Here is a 9,448-nt window from a genome sequence, read left to right on the forward strand (position 1 = left end):
AACATCTCTCTCCTCACTCCTCCCCAGGCTGGAGCTACATGGGGTTGTTGTGTTCCAAGGGCAGGACCAGCACCGAGCCTTACTGACACTCCTGCAGTTGTCCTCAGCCCACTGACATGAAATATACAGCGCAGGCCATTTCACAATCTCTAGTGAAAATTATGCTCATTTTGGCTGTGTAGAACAGAGTTTGTCTCAACATACCTTGAGCCCATAGTCAGAAAAGAAGGCAAGCTTTCTGAATGGACTCCTAGCAAATACCACTGTGGTCACAGGAGCTAGAGCAAAGAACATCTTGATCTTCTGTGCCAGCTGAGGCATAGTGGAAAAGGCTACAAAACCTGGTGTAGGGGTGAAACAATAGAAAAGAAAAGGTTTACTCCTTCAAGAGTCTCATATCCACAGTTTGATTTAAATCAGTAACTTTACTACTTGATGAGTAAATAGAGTGATGACGTAGAGGCCAGAGATGATGTAGAGCCAGAGATGCTGTAGACATCCCATAGTGTCTTTAAGAGGAGTCAAACCCACTCACCTATGGTGGTGCCTTGTGAATGCCCAATATAATAGATCTGTTTCTGGCCTGTTTTCTCTCCAATAAACTTTATCATTGCTGGCAGGTCATATCTAGCCATTTCATCAAAGCTGCAGGAGGGAGAAAAGTCATCTTAGAGAGGTGTACTAACATCCCCATCTGCACAACCACCACCACTAAACCCCAAAGCAGCAGGGAGGACAGGACCACCCCGAAAAGATTCATCCTGTTGAGTGTGTCCTTGGGTAAGCTCATGAGATTTGTACCTAACTGTGCTTCAGTTCAGCTTGGTTCACTCCTCCCCAAGCTAGGGCAACATCACCTTTTGAAGCTGAAGTAACTCAGTTGTCTGTGAGATTCTCAAACTCCTGTTTGAGGTTACCTGAAAGCCCAGAACTTGTCCTGTTTGGGAGACATGATCAGATGTCTCCTAGACCAAGTGGTCCCTCTGCTGTTGCCAAGCCAAACATCATAGCCAGCATCTGCCAGGAGGAAGCCCAGGCTGTTGTTGGGCAGGTTGGTCACCCACATACTTCCTTCTGCCAATATACCATGTTGCAGGAGCACGACAGGTCTTGAACCTGAAAGACAATAGTCATGATGACTTTTTAGTGCTGTTTGTCATCTTTTTAGACAGGTTAGGAAGTGAATTATCTTCACTAATAATGGCAAGCAAAGTGCGTGCTCTCCTAAATTGCATTAAAAAGCAGGTTTGCTAAGTAGGAGATGCACCATATCTAAGAGGGCTTTATCTTTGTCCCCAGTGCCTCTGGGAGCACTAGTTCTGATGTCCTCAGTGTAAGATGGACATGCAACTGTTGGAGCAAGTCCAGAGGAGACCATGAAGCTGATAAGAGGATTGGAGAATCTTCCCTATGAGGACAGGCTGAGAGAGATGTGGATGTTCAGCCTGGAGAAGGTTGTGTGGAGACCTCAGAGCAACCTGCCAGGATCTGAAGGGGCTCCAGGGAAGCTGCAGAGAGACTCTGTGTTAGGAACTGCAGTGACAGGACAAGGGGCAATGGGGAGAAATTGGAAGAGGCAGTGAAGTGGCAGGTTAATGGTTGGAGTTGATGATCTTAGAGGTCTCCTCCAACCTTAATGATTCTATGAGATGGTGAAGACACCATCCCTGGAGGTGTTTAAGAGGTGTCTGGAGGATATGGTTTAGGGTTTAGGGGTCCCAGCAGTGACAGGTTAATGGTTGGACTTGCTGATCTTAGAGGCCTCCTCCACCCTTGATTATTCTATGATCCTAATGCTACATCTGCCAAGCCATGGGGAACCTTGAAAACCCTTTTGCACAAGCTTCTCAGTCAACAGCACAGGGTTTTGGTGTGCTGTATATTAGCAACTTTACCTTGGCATTTAACATTCTCTTTGCCATGGGGAATTCTGTTGAGCTGAAGGATATAACCATCTTCTGTCACCACATAATAGTCCTCAGTGGGGTATCCCCAGAAGGAGACCATTTCACTCTGCAAGAAGAAGGAAGTAAATTACAATGTGTCCAAGGCTCCATGCTGTTTTCCTTCAATGTAATCCCTACATATGGTGTTTAAACATCAGGACTTCATCCTGTTTTTTTTCCAAAACACTTATTGCCTCTACTTCTTCATACTCACAATGTTCATCTTTGCTTCTGGATTCTTAGGGAATGGGAAATCCAAGAGGCATTGCCCAGACACCATCCCATGAGCCATGGACACCACAGCCAGGACCAGCCACATCCTTGCTTTGCCTAGAACAACACACAGGGTCAGTGCCATGGGGAATGTCCAGCTGGGAAAGGAGAGTTGTGGGCTGGAAAACAAACACAGCAGGTAGGACTCAGATTTAGTCTAGTGGCCTAGATGACCACTGAAAGGATGACTTTAGCTGCCTGAAAGGGCTGGAGAGAGGTGGGGGATGTTCCAGCCTGTCATGGCTGCAGGAAGAGGACTAGAGGGAATGGCCCTGAGCTGAGACAGCGCAGAGTCAGAGGAGATGTGGAGAAATGTTTTCCCTGTGAGCGTGTTGAGGCACTGAAATATTGCCCAGGGAGGTGGTGGAATAACCATCCCTGGAGGTGTTGAAGTGGTGTCTGGAGGTGGTACTGGAAGATATGGTTTAGGGGGTTCCAGCAGTGAGAGGTTAATGGCTGGACTTGATGATTTTAGAGGTCTCTTCCAACCTTGATGATTCTATGAATGGGTAACTCCCCAATTCCAATGGGAAGGGGACACAGGGGCTCCAATCTTTCTCCAAGAAGTGCTTTTTAAACAACATCTGCCTTGAGGTCAACTTGGAGCTTCCATTGAAGATGACCATCACCAACACCTGCAGTGCCCACTTTTTTTCCTGTTAGAGTGCTCAGGCACTGGAATATTGCCCAGGGAGCTGGTGGTGTCACCATCCCTGGAGGTGTTTATGAGATGTCTGGATGTGGCACTGGAAGATGTGGTTTAGGGTTTAGGGCTGATAGCAGTGACAGGTTAATGGTTGGACTTGATGATCTTAAAGGTCTCATCCAACCCTGATGAATCTATGATTGTATGAAAGGCTGATCCTGATCTAGGGTCTCAGGGAGCATGTCTCAGGTGAGATATTTTCAAGGTGGTGGAACAGACCTTCAGGAATGGCAGTAAGGGGAACTGGACTTGCTTATCCAGACACAAGGAGGCAAAGGAAGATACAACAGCATCTTGCTCTTGCTCAAAGGAGCCACAGAGACACCAGGGTGGACTCTGCACAGCAAGAGCCCCTGGGGGATGAGCACAGCCATAGATCCCAAGCCAACCTTTCTTTTTCCAACACACAAAGGATGTAGGGTGTTACCTGGCTTATCAGTGATGACACCTCCACCATCTCTTACAAGAAAGGGTATGGCTGAGAAGAAGTAACATCTCTCTGCCATTTGCATCACCATTACCACCACTGTTCAAGACTACCCAGGAGGGAGAGGTTGATACCAGGTTGGCTTTGATCAGTCAAATAAGAGCCAACTCTGCCCTAAATAAAACCAAGATCATGAAAACAAAATTTCTAACCACTTGCCCTTCTTGACCATGGTAGAAAAGCGTAGATTTGATGACATTTAATTCAGAGAAAGACATTTATAAGTGCAAATCTACATGCAAAATGGCGAGTGAAGTATCTTCCAGCAGATCTGGATGTTACTTAATGATAGTGAGTTTAACCAGTTTAAAAGTACTCATGGTGCTGGAGAGTTTGCTTGCCACAGGAGGTGGTGAAGGCAAATGGGAACAGCAGCAGGTTTGACACACAGTTATGGGCAAGAGCTCCAGAAACAGATACTGAAAGGTCTGGACAGGGTTGTTCCCTCCAACAGTGACCACAAGGTGATGGGCCACTGGGCAAGGAAAGCTGGGCTGGACCAACCTCTAGAACTGACCCAGAAAATCAGATGTTGATCCCTTGTTTTCAGACAAACTCTACTGGGTTGGAGTTACACCTCCAACAGCAGCTGTGGTCAGTGACCAGAAGGTGATGAACTACTGGGCTGGACTAACCTCTAGAAGTTACCCAGCAAATCAGATGCTGGTCCCTTGTTGTCAGACAAACATGAGGGTTGGAGTTACAAGCACCATCCACATCCACACTTAGCCTCAACTCTCCCAATGCTTTTCCCACACTCACCTTGAGAGAAGTGAAGCCAAGCAGTCCAGCTGAGGGGTGGCACAGCTCCTGGAGAAGGAGACAGGGAGATGTCAGCAGTGTAGAGAAGTGCAGAGGAGATGTAGAGGAGGCACACAGTGGCAGCAGAGCATTGATGGTCACCTCTTGCTGGTGCACCATGTAAGGCTCTTCATCTCCCTGAAGAAGCCCTATTTGAAGTGTCTGGAGGGTGGGGTAACAAGAGCAGAGAAGGCTAAGTGTAAACACACTGAGATATTGAACATCTAAGTCATTACGCAACACCATAGTTTAGAAAATAGGGTTGCCCAGACTTTGTTTGTGGAGGCCACTTAAATACTATTTAGGCAGCCTCAGATAACTAGAGATGTTTGGAGGTGATTTCCACTGATAAAATCGTTTCGTTGACTTTGCTGAAGAAAGTTTCCAGCTTCACATTTCAATCATCATTTGATTTGTTGGTTACAAGAGACATAATTAAGTTATTACAAGGGAAGATTGAAGCCTCAAATGGCTTAGAAATGAGGATGTTTCCTAGGAGCTTGACAACCCTTTGTGATATAGGCAGAGGTGTTAAACATGAGAGAGAGGTGTTAAATGGAAATTAAACCCCAGGCAAGGTCTAAAAAAATCTGTGCTGGGTCAGGCTGGGATGGAGTTAACTTCCCTCATAGCACAGGGATGAGGCACAGCCAAGTGGCCATAGCAACACTCCCTACCATGTTGCCTTCTTGACCCAGTTTTCCCACTTTTGCTCTTCCAATTCCCACCACATGTCTCACTTTGGGGTGGGGGTGGGGCAAGAGGGCAGCTGCGTGGGTGCTGAGGTGTTGGCTGAGGTCAACCCACCACAACATCCTTGTTCTTCACACCCTTATGGGAAAGGTATGAAGAGCACCCAAGCACCTTATCCTACATGTGCATTGCCATCAGGGAGAGTTATCCTTCTCCATCAGCCATGGCAGGGCTGTGGTTTTCTTCTGCCCTGCCTTCCTAGATTGTTTTGCTTTGGAAATCACGGTGAAAGGTCAAGAGGGAAAGATATCTTCAAGCTGTCAGCCTGGAATGGACCTGAGAAGTGTCCAAGGCACACACCTAGGCTTGGCAGCTGGTCCTATTCTTTAAACAGAGTCACAGGAGAACATTGGCTCATAATTGAGAGGTTTGGATGTTAAGAGTGACTTGGTTTTGGGGTACTCAAGTCATACTTTGGCTTTCATTTTCTGAGGAAGCCGCTAATAGAAGTCTACACTCCAGGGAAAGGGCAGAGCAACACTGGTCAAACTCATCTGGAGGCAATGTCTTCCCTGAAAGGTGCAAGGCTGAGGTTGCACTCAAAAGAGTCCCATGGCACTTATCACAGGTCTGGCCCCTCAAAGACCTCTCAAAGATCTTAAGATGCTCTGGTCTCTCAAAGGTCATCTGCTGAAGTGGCTGTAGAGGCTGAATACCGTCAAGGAGAGTCCCTTGAACTTCATGACATGGTCATGACATCAAAAAAATGGTGGAAAAGGATGTCTAAAGATCTTCACTCACTAGAAGCAAGACTGTTGCCAGTACTGGATGAGATTGGATAGTCAAGCTTTGGAAATCACCCAGGATGAAGCTCCCCTGCCTCTGTAGTGTCCATTCCAGAGCTGCTCCCATTCCACAGAGAAAGAAGCATTTCCACTTCCACATGTCTAGCACCACAATCCAAAGGTGCAATCACATTTTCCCTCATTGTATCATCTGCTGCTACAGAGAGTTATTTCATTCTATCAACTTCTGACCCTTGAGGAGTCACAGGCTGCTCTCAGCCCACTCTCAGCCTCCCCATGGCCAGACCCAAAACACTCATCTCCATCCCCCTCCTGTGTAGGGCCATTGCCAGCTCGTCAAGTGCTAGGGGTTGTCTCCACCTCCCTCTCACCAGGCACTCCAGAACTGGACCTAGCACCTAGATATGGCTTCCCTTGCACCAAGCAGTGATGGTGATGACCAACTGTGACCATGCAGCCCCTTGTCTGCACCTTTGACCCAGTGTGAATTTCTCCATCTTTGGAGGGAAAGTACATTTTTGGCTCATGCTCAGTTTGGTGCCTGCTACCCCTCCCAGGTCCTTTCCAGCAAGGCTGTTGTGCCACAGCTCCTTATCAGAGTGTTACCATGCCCTGCCCTCATCCAGGGCCTCCTGCCATCAGCACATACTTCAGGTGGGTGTTTAGTCCCAAAGCAGGAACATGTCATACATCCAAGAGTTCTCACCCAACTCCTGCAGCCCTTTCTTGCAACACTCTTGCTTTCTCTGCTGGCAGTGCCCATGGCGTGATCTGTGGTGAGCACAGAGCTTTCTCCATTGCAATGGAACCTTAGGACTCCCCATCAGGCTCAGGTTTAATAATCACATCTCCTATAAACTTTACTGCCAAAGATGCTGTTGTCGTTCTTGACATTCCTCTTTTGGCCTCAACTCTTTCATTGTAATCATGTTTTAATACTCTTCTTCATAGACACTTCTATGACTATTAGATATTAGGCGGTGTCCCAAGGAGGCTACAAAGATGGTGAAGGACCTTGCGGGGAAGCCACATGAAGAGTGGCTGGGGGGGCTTGGCTTTTTTTTACATGAAGAGTGGCTGAGGGCACTTGGCTTGTTTAGCCTGGAGAAGAGGAGCTGAGGGGAGACCTCATAGCAGTCTAGAGCTTCCTCACAAGGGGCAACAACTGATCTCTGATCTCTGGCAATCAGTGACAGGACCCAAGGGAATGGTGTGAAGATGTATCAGGGGACGTAAAGGTTCATCCCCCAGAGGGTGTTTGGGCACTGGAACAGCTCCCCAGGGCAGTGATCACAGCCCCAAGCCTGACAGAACTCAAGGATGTTTGTCCAATGCTCTCAGGCACATGGTGGATTGTTGGGGTGTCCTGTGCAGGGCTAAGAGTTGGTCTTCAATGATCCCTTCCAACTCAGGATGTTCTATGATTCTATGACTGTCTTCCTACCTGCTTCTACCAGACCACAAGTAAGAAACTCTACTGCACTCAGCTGCACTCTAAGCTGGCAGTGAGAATCCAGGATACCATTCAGTCCCATCAGCCTTTCCAAGCACATCTCATACACAAACTATTCCCTCACAGACCAAACAGTCATGAGGTTTGACAAATCTCCTTTTCATGAGAACACAGGTAAATGGCAGTGATCAGCCACCAGCAGATGTACAACCATACAGTCCAGCAGGTCCTTTAGAAGTCAGCAGAATTTCATGTAGGACCTCCCATGCCCTTGAGCATGGCTGGATGCAAAGGGGTGCCCAAACCCTAGGGTCAAAGTGGACTTTGGCTTTGACACATGTGATGCCCAAAGAGAATGGCCAACTCTGACCTGCTGCCAGAGCCATTGGCATGGTGCATGGAGAAAGAGGCATCAGGAGGGACCCACAGCAGGCAGGAAGCAGAGCAAAGTGCTGACTGGTACTCTGAAGGAAATGCTGAGTAGACGACATAGCCTCCTGATGCTTCTTGCCAGGACAATGGTGCCAAGAAGAGAAAACCTCCCACCAGAGGGGAATTCATAGCTGGAAACTCCTCCATGTTGGAAGGTCAATCTATAGAAATCAATCTACTTAAATCTCTGTGAAGAATGAGGAAGCCCCAGACTGAACACCTGTTCTCCTCCATAACACCAATGGGAAGGGGAGATAAGGGCTCCAATCTCTCTCCAGGAGGTGCTTATTAAACAACATCTACCTTGAGGTCAACTTGGAGCTTCCATTGAAGATGACCATCACCAACACCTGCAGTGTGCAAGCCATGGTCCTTAGGCACAACAAGTTTCACAGAAGGGCCTTCAAACCAAACCATTGCTAAATATCTGGGCCAAAGTGTCAGGTTCTCGTGTCCCCCATACCACAAAGATCCTATCAGAAGCTCTCTGGAGTTTCTTCAGGCACCTACGCAGCTAAGGTTAGCAATCCAAACCCTTCCCGAAGTCGCCCACTCTCAAGCCTCTCAGGCTGGGAATTTGTTTTCCTGGTTACTCGAAAAGCTGCTGGGAGTGTGTTAAAGGTGAAAGTTCTGCCATGACAACAACAGGCAGGGGGAAAATTCTTTGTCTCCAAGAAACCTTATTAGGCCAAGGTAGGTGTCCTTAGAAACTGCTGGTTGTCACCTCTTGACTGGTTGTCTTCTGTAATCACTGTCCAGAAAATGTCATCTTTCCCCAGGCAGAGGTGGTGCACACATGCCACCACCTCTCAGCATTATCTCCTCTGCTCAGCATCTCAGGATCCCACTCTATTATCACCCAAGTTATAGCTTCTTGCAAAATGCAGCCCCATGCCATGTGTGGTTATACAGAAGCTCCAGGTGTTGGGGACAGCCCATCAGCACTTTCTGGAAGGTGTTGCATCTTTCAGTAGTTCCTTCTGGGTAGCGTCTCCCAATTGGGCAGGGTTGGATTATGGTAGAAGATGCTCAGTAGGGTGGATCAGACTCAGTTCCAGAGAATTCTTGGATGACTAGTATCGTGGTGAAGTCAGTCCAATGGCAGAGATGACTTATCACACAATCACAGACTGGTTGAGGTCAGAATGGACCTCTAGATGTCATCGTGTTTGATCTGCCCTCCTCACACAAGACCACCTAGAGCTATTTGCCCAGGACCATGTCCAGATGATGTCTGAAGGACAATGAGGCACACAAAAGGTCTGGAAAATATGTATGAGAAAGGACTGAGGGACTTGAGGTTGGTTATCCTGGAGAAGAGGCTCAGGGATGACCTCATGGTTCTCTCCAGCTCCCTGACAGGGCTTGGAGAGAGGTGGGGGATGGTCTGTCCTGCCATGGCTGCAGGGAGAGGACTAGAGGGAATGGCCTTGAGCTGAGACAGGGCAGAGTCAGAGGAGATGTGAGGAGAACTGTTTTCCCTGTGAGGGTGTTGAGGCACTGGAATATTGCCCAGTGAGGTGGTGGAGTCACCATCCCTGGAGGCGTTTAGGAGGTGTCTGGATGTGACACTAGAGGATATGGTTTAGGGGTTAGAGCAGTGGCAGGTTAATGGTTGGACTTGATGATCTTAGAGGTATCTTCCAACCTTGATGATTCTATGATCCATTCTGGGCAACCTGTGCCAGTCCTTGATCACACTCACAGGGAACAAATGCTTCCTGATGTTCAGAGGCAACTCCTGGAGTTTCATGCTTGCCCATTAGCTCTGCTCCTGCCCATGGGCACCACTGGGAAGAATGTGGCTCCATCGTTGGGGATATGGGGGGAGCATGTGCACGTGTTCAGGGG

General features: G+C 48.0%; 1 protein-coding gene across 1 annotated transcript; it reads right to left on the reverse strand.

Moving 5' to 3' along the window:
- Positions 1-204: 204 nt before the first annotated feature.
- On the reverse strand, positions 205-2,265 carry LOC103808951 (gastric triacylglycerol lipase-like; the record flags this gene model as incomplete). The annotated part of the gene is made up of 5 exons (XM_009081759.1): positions 2,161-2,265; positions 1,896-2,013; positions 918-1,116; positions 536-645; positions 205-341 (listed from the first exon to the last, which is right to left on the reverse strand). Coding segments are annotated over exons 1-5 (669 nt in total), but the record flags the coding sequence as incomplete, so codon positions are not given.
- Positions 2,266-9,448: the final 7,183 nt, after the last annotated feature.

This window comes from Acanthisitta chloris, unplaced genomic scaffold, assembly GCF_000695815.1.
Source record: "Acanthisitta chloris isolate BGI_N310 unplaced genomic scaffold, ASM69581v1 scaffold31609, whole genome shotgun sequence".
NCBI lineage: Eukaryota > Metazoa > Chordata > Aves > Passeriformes > Acanthisittidae > Acanthisitta > Acanthisitta chloris.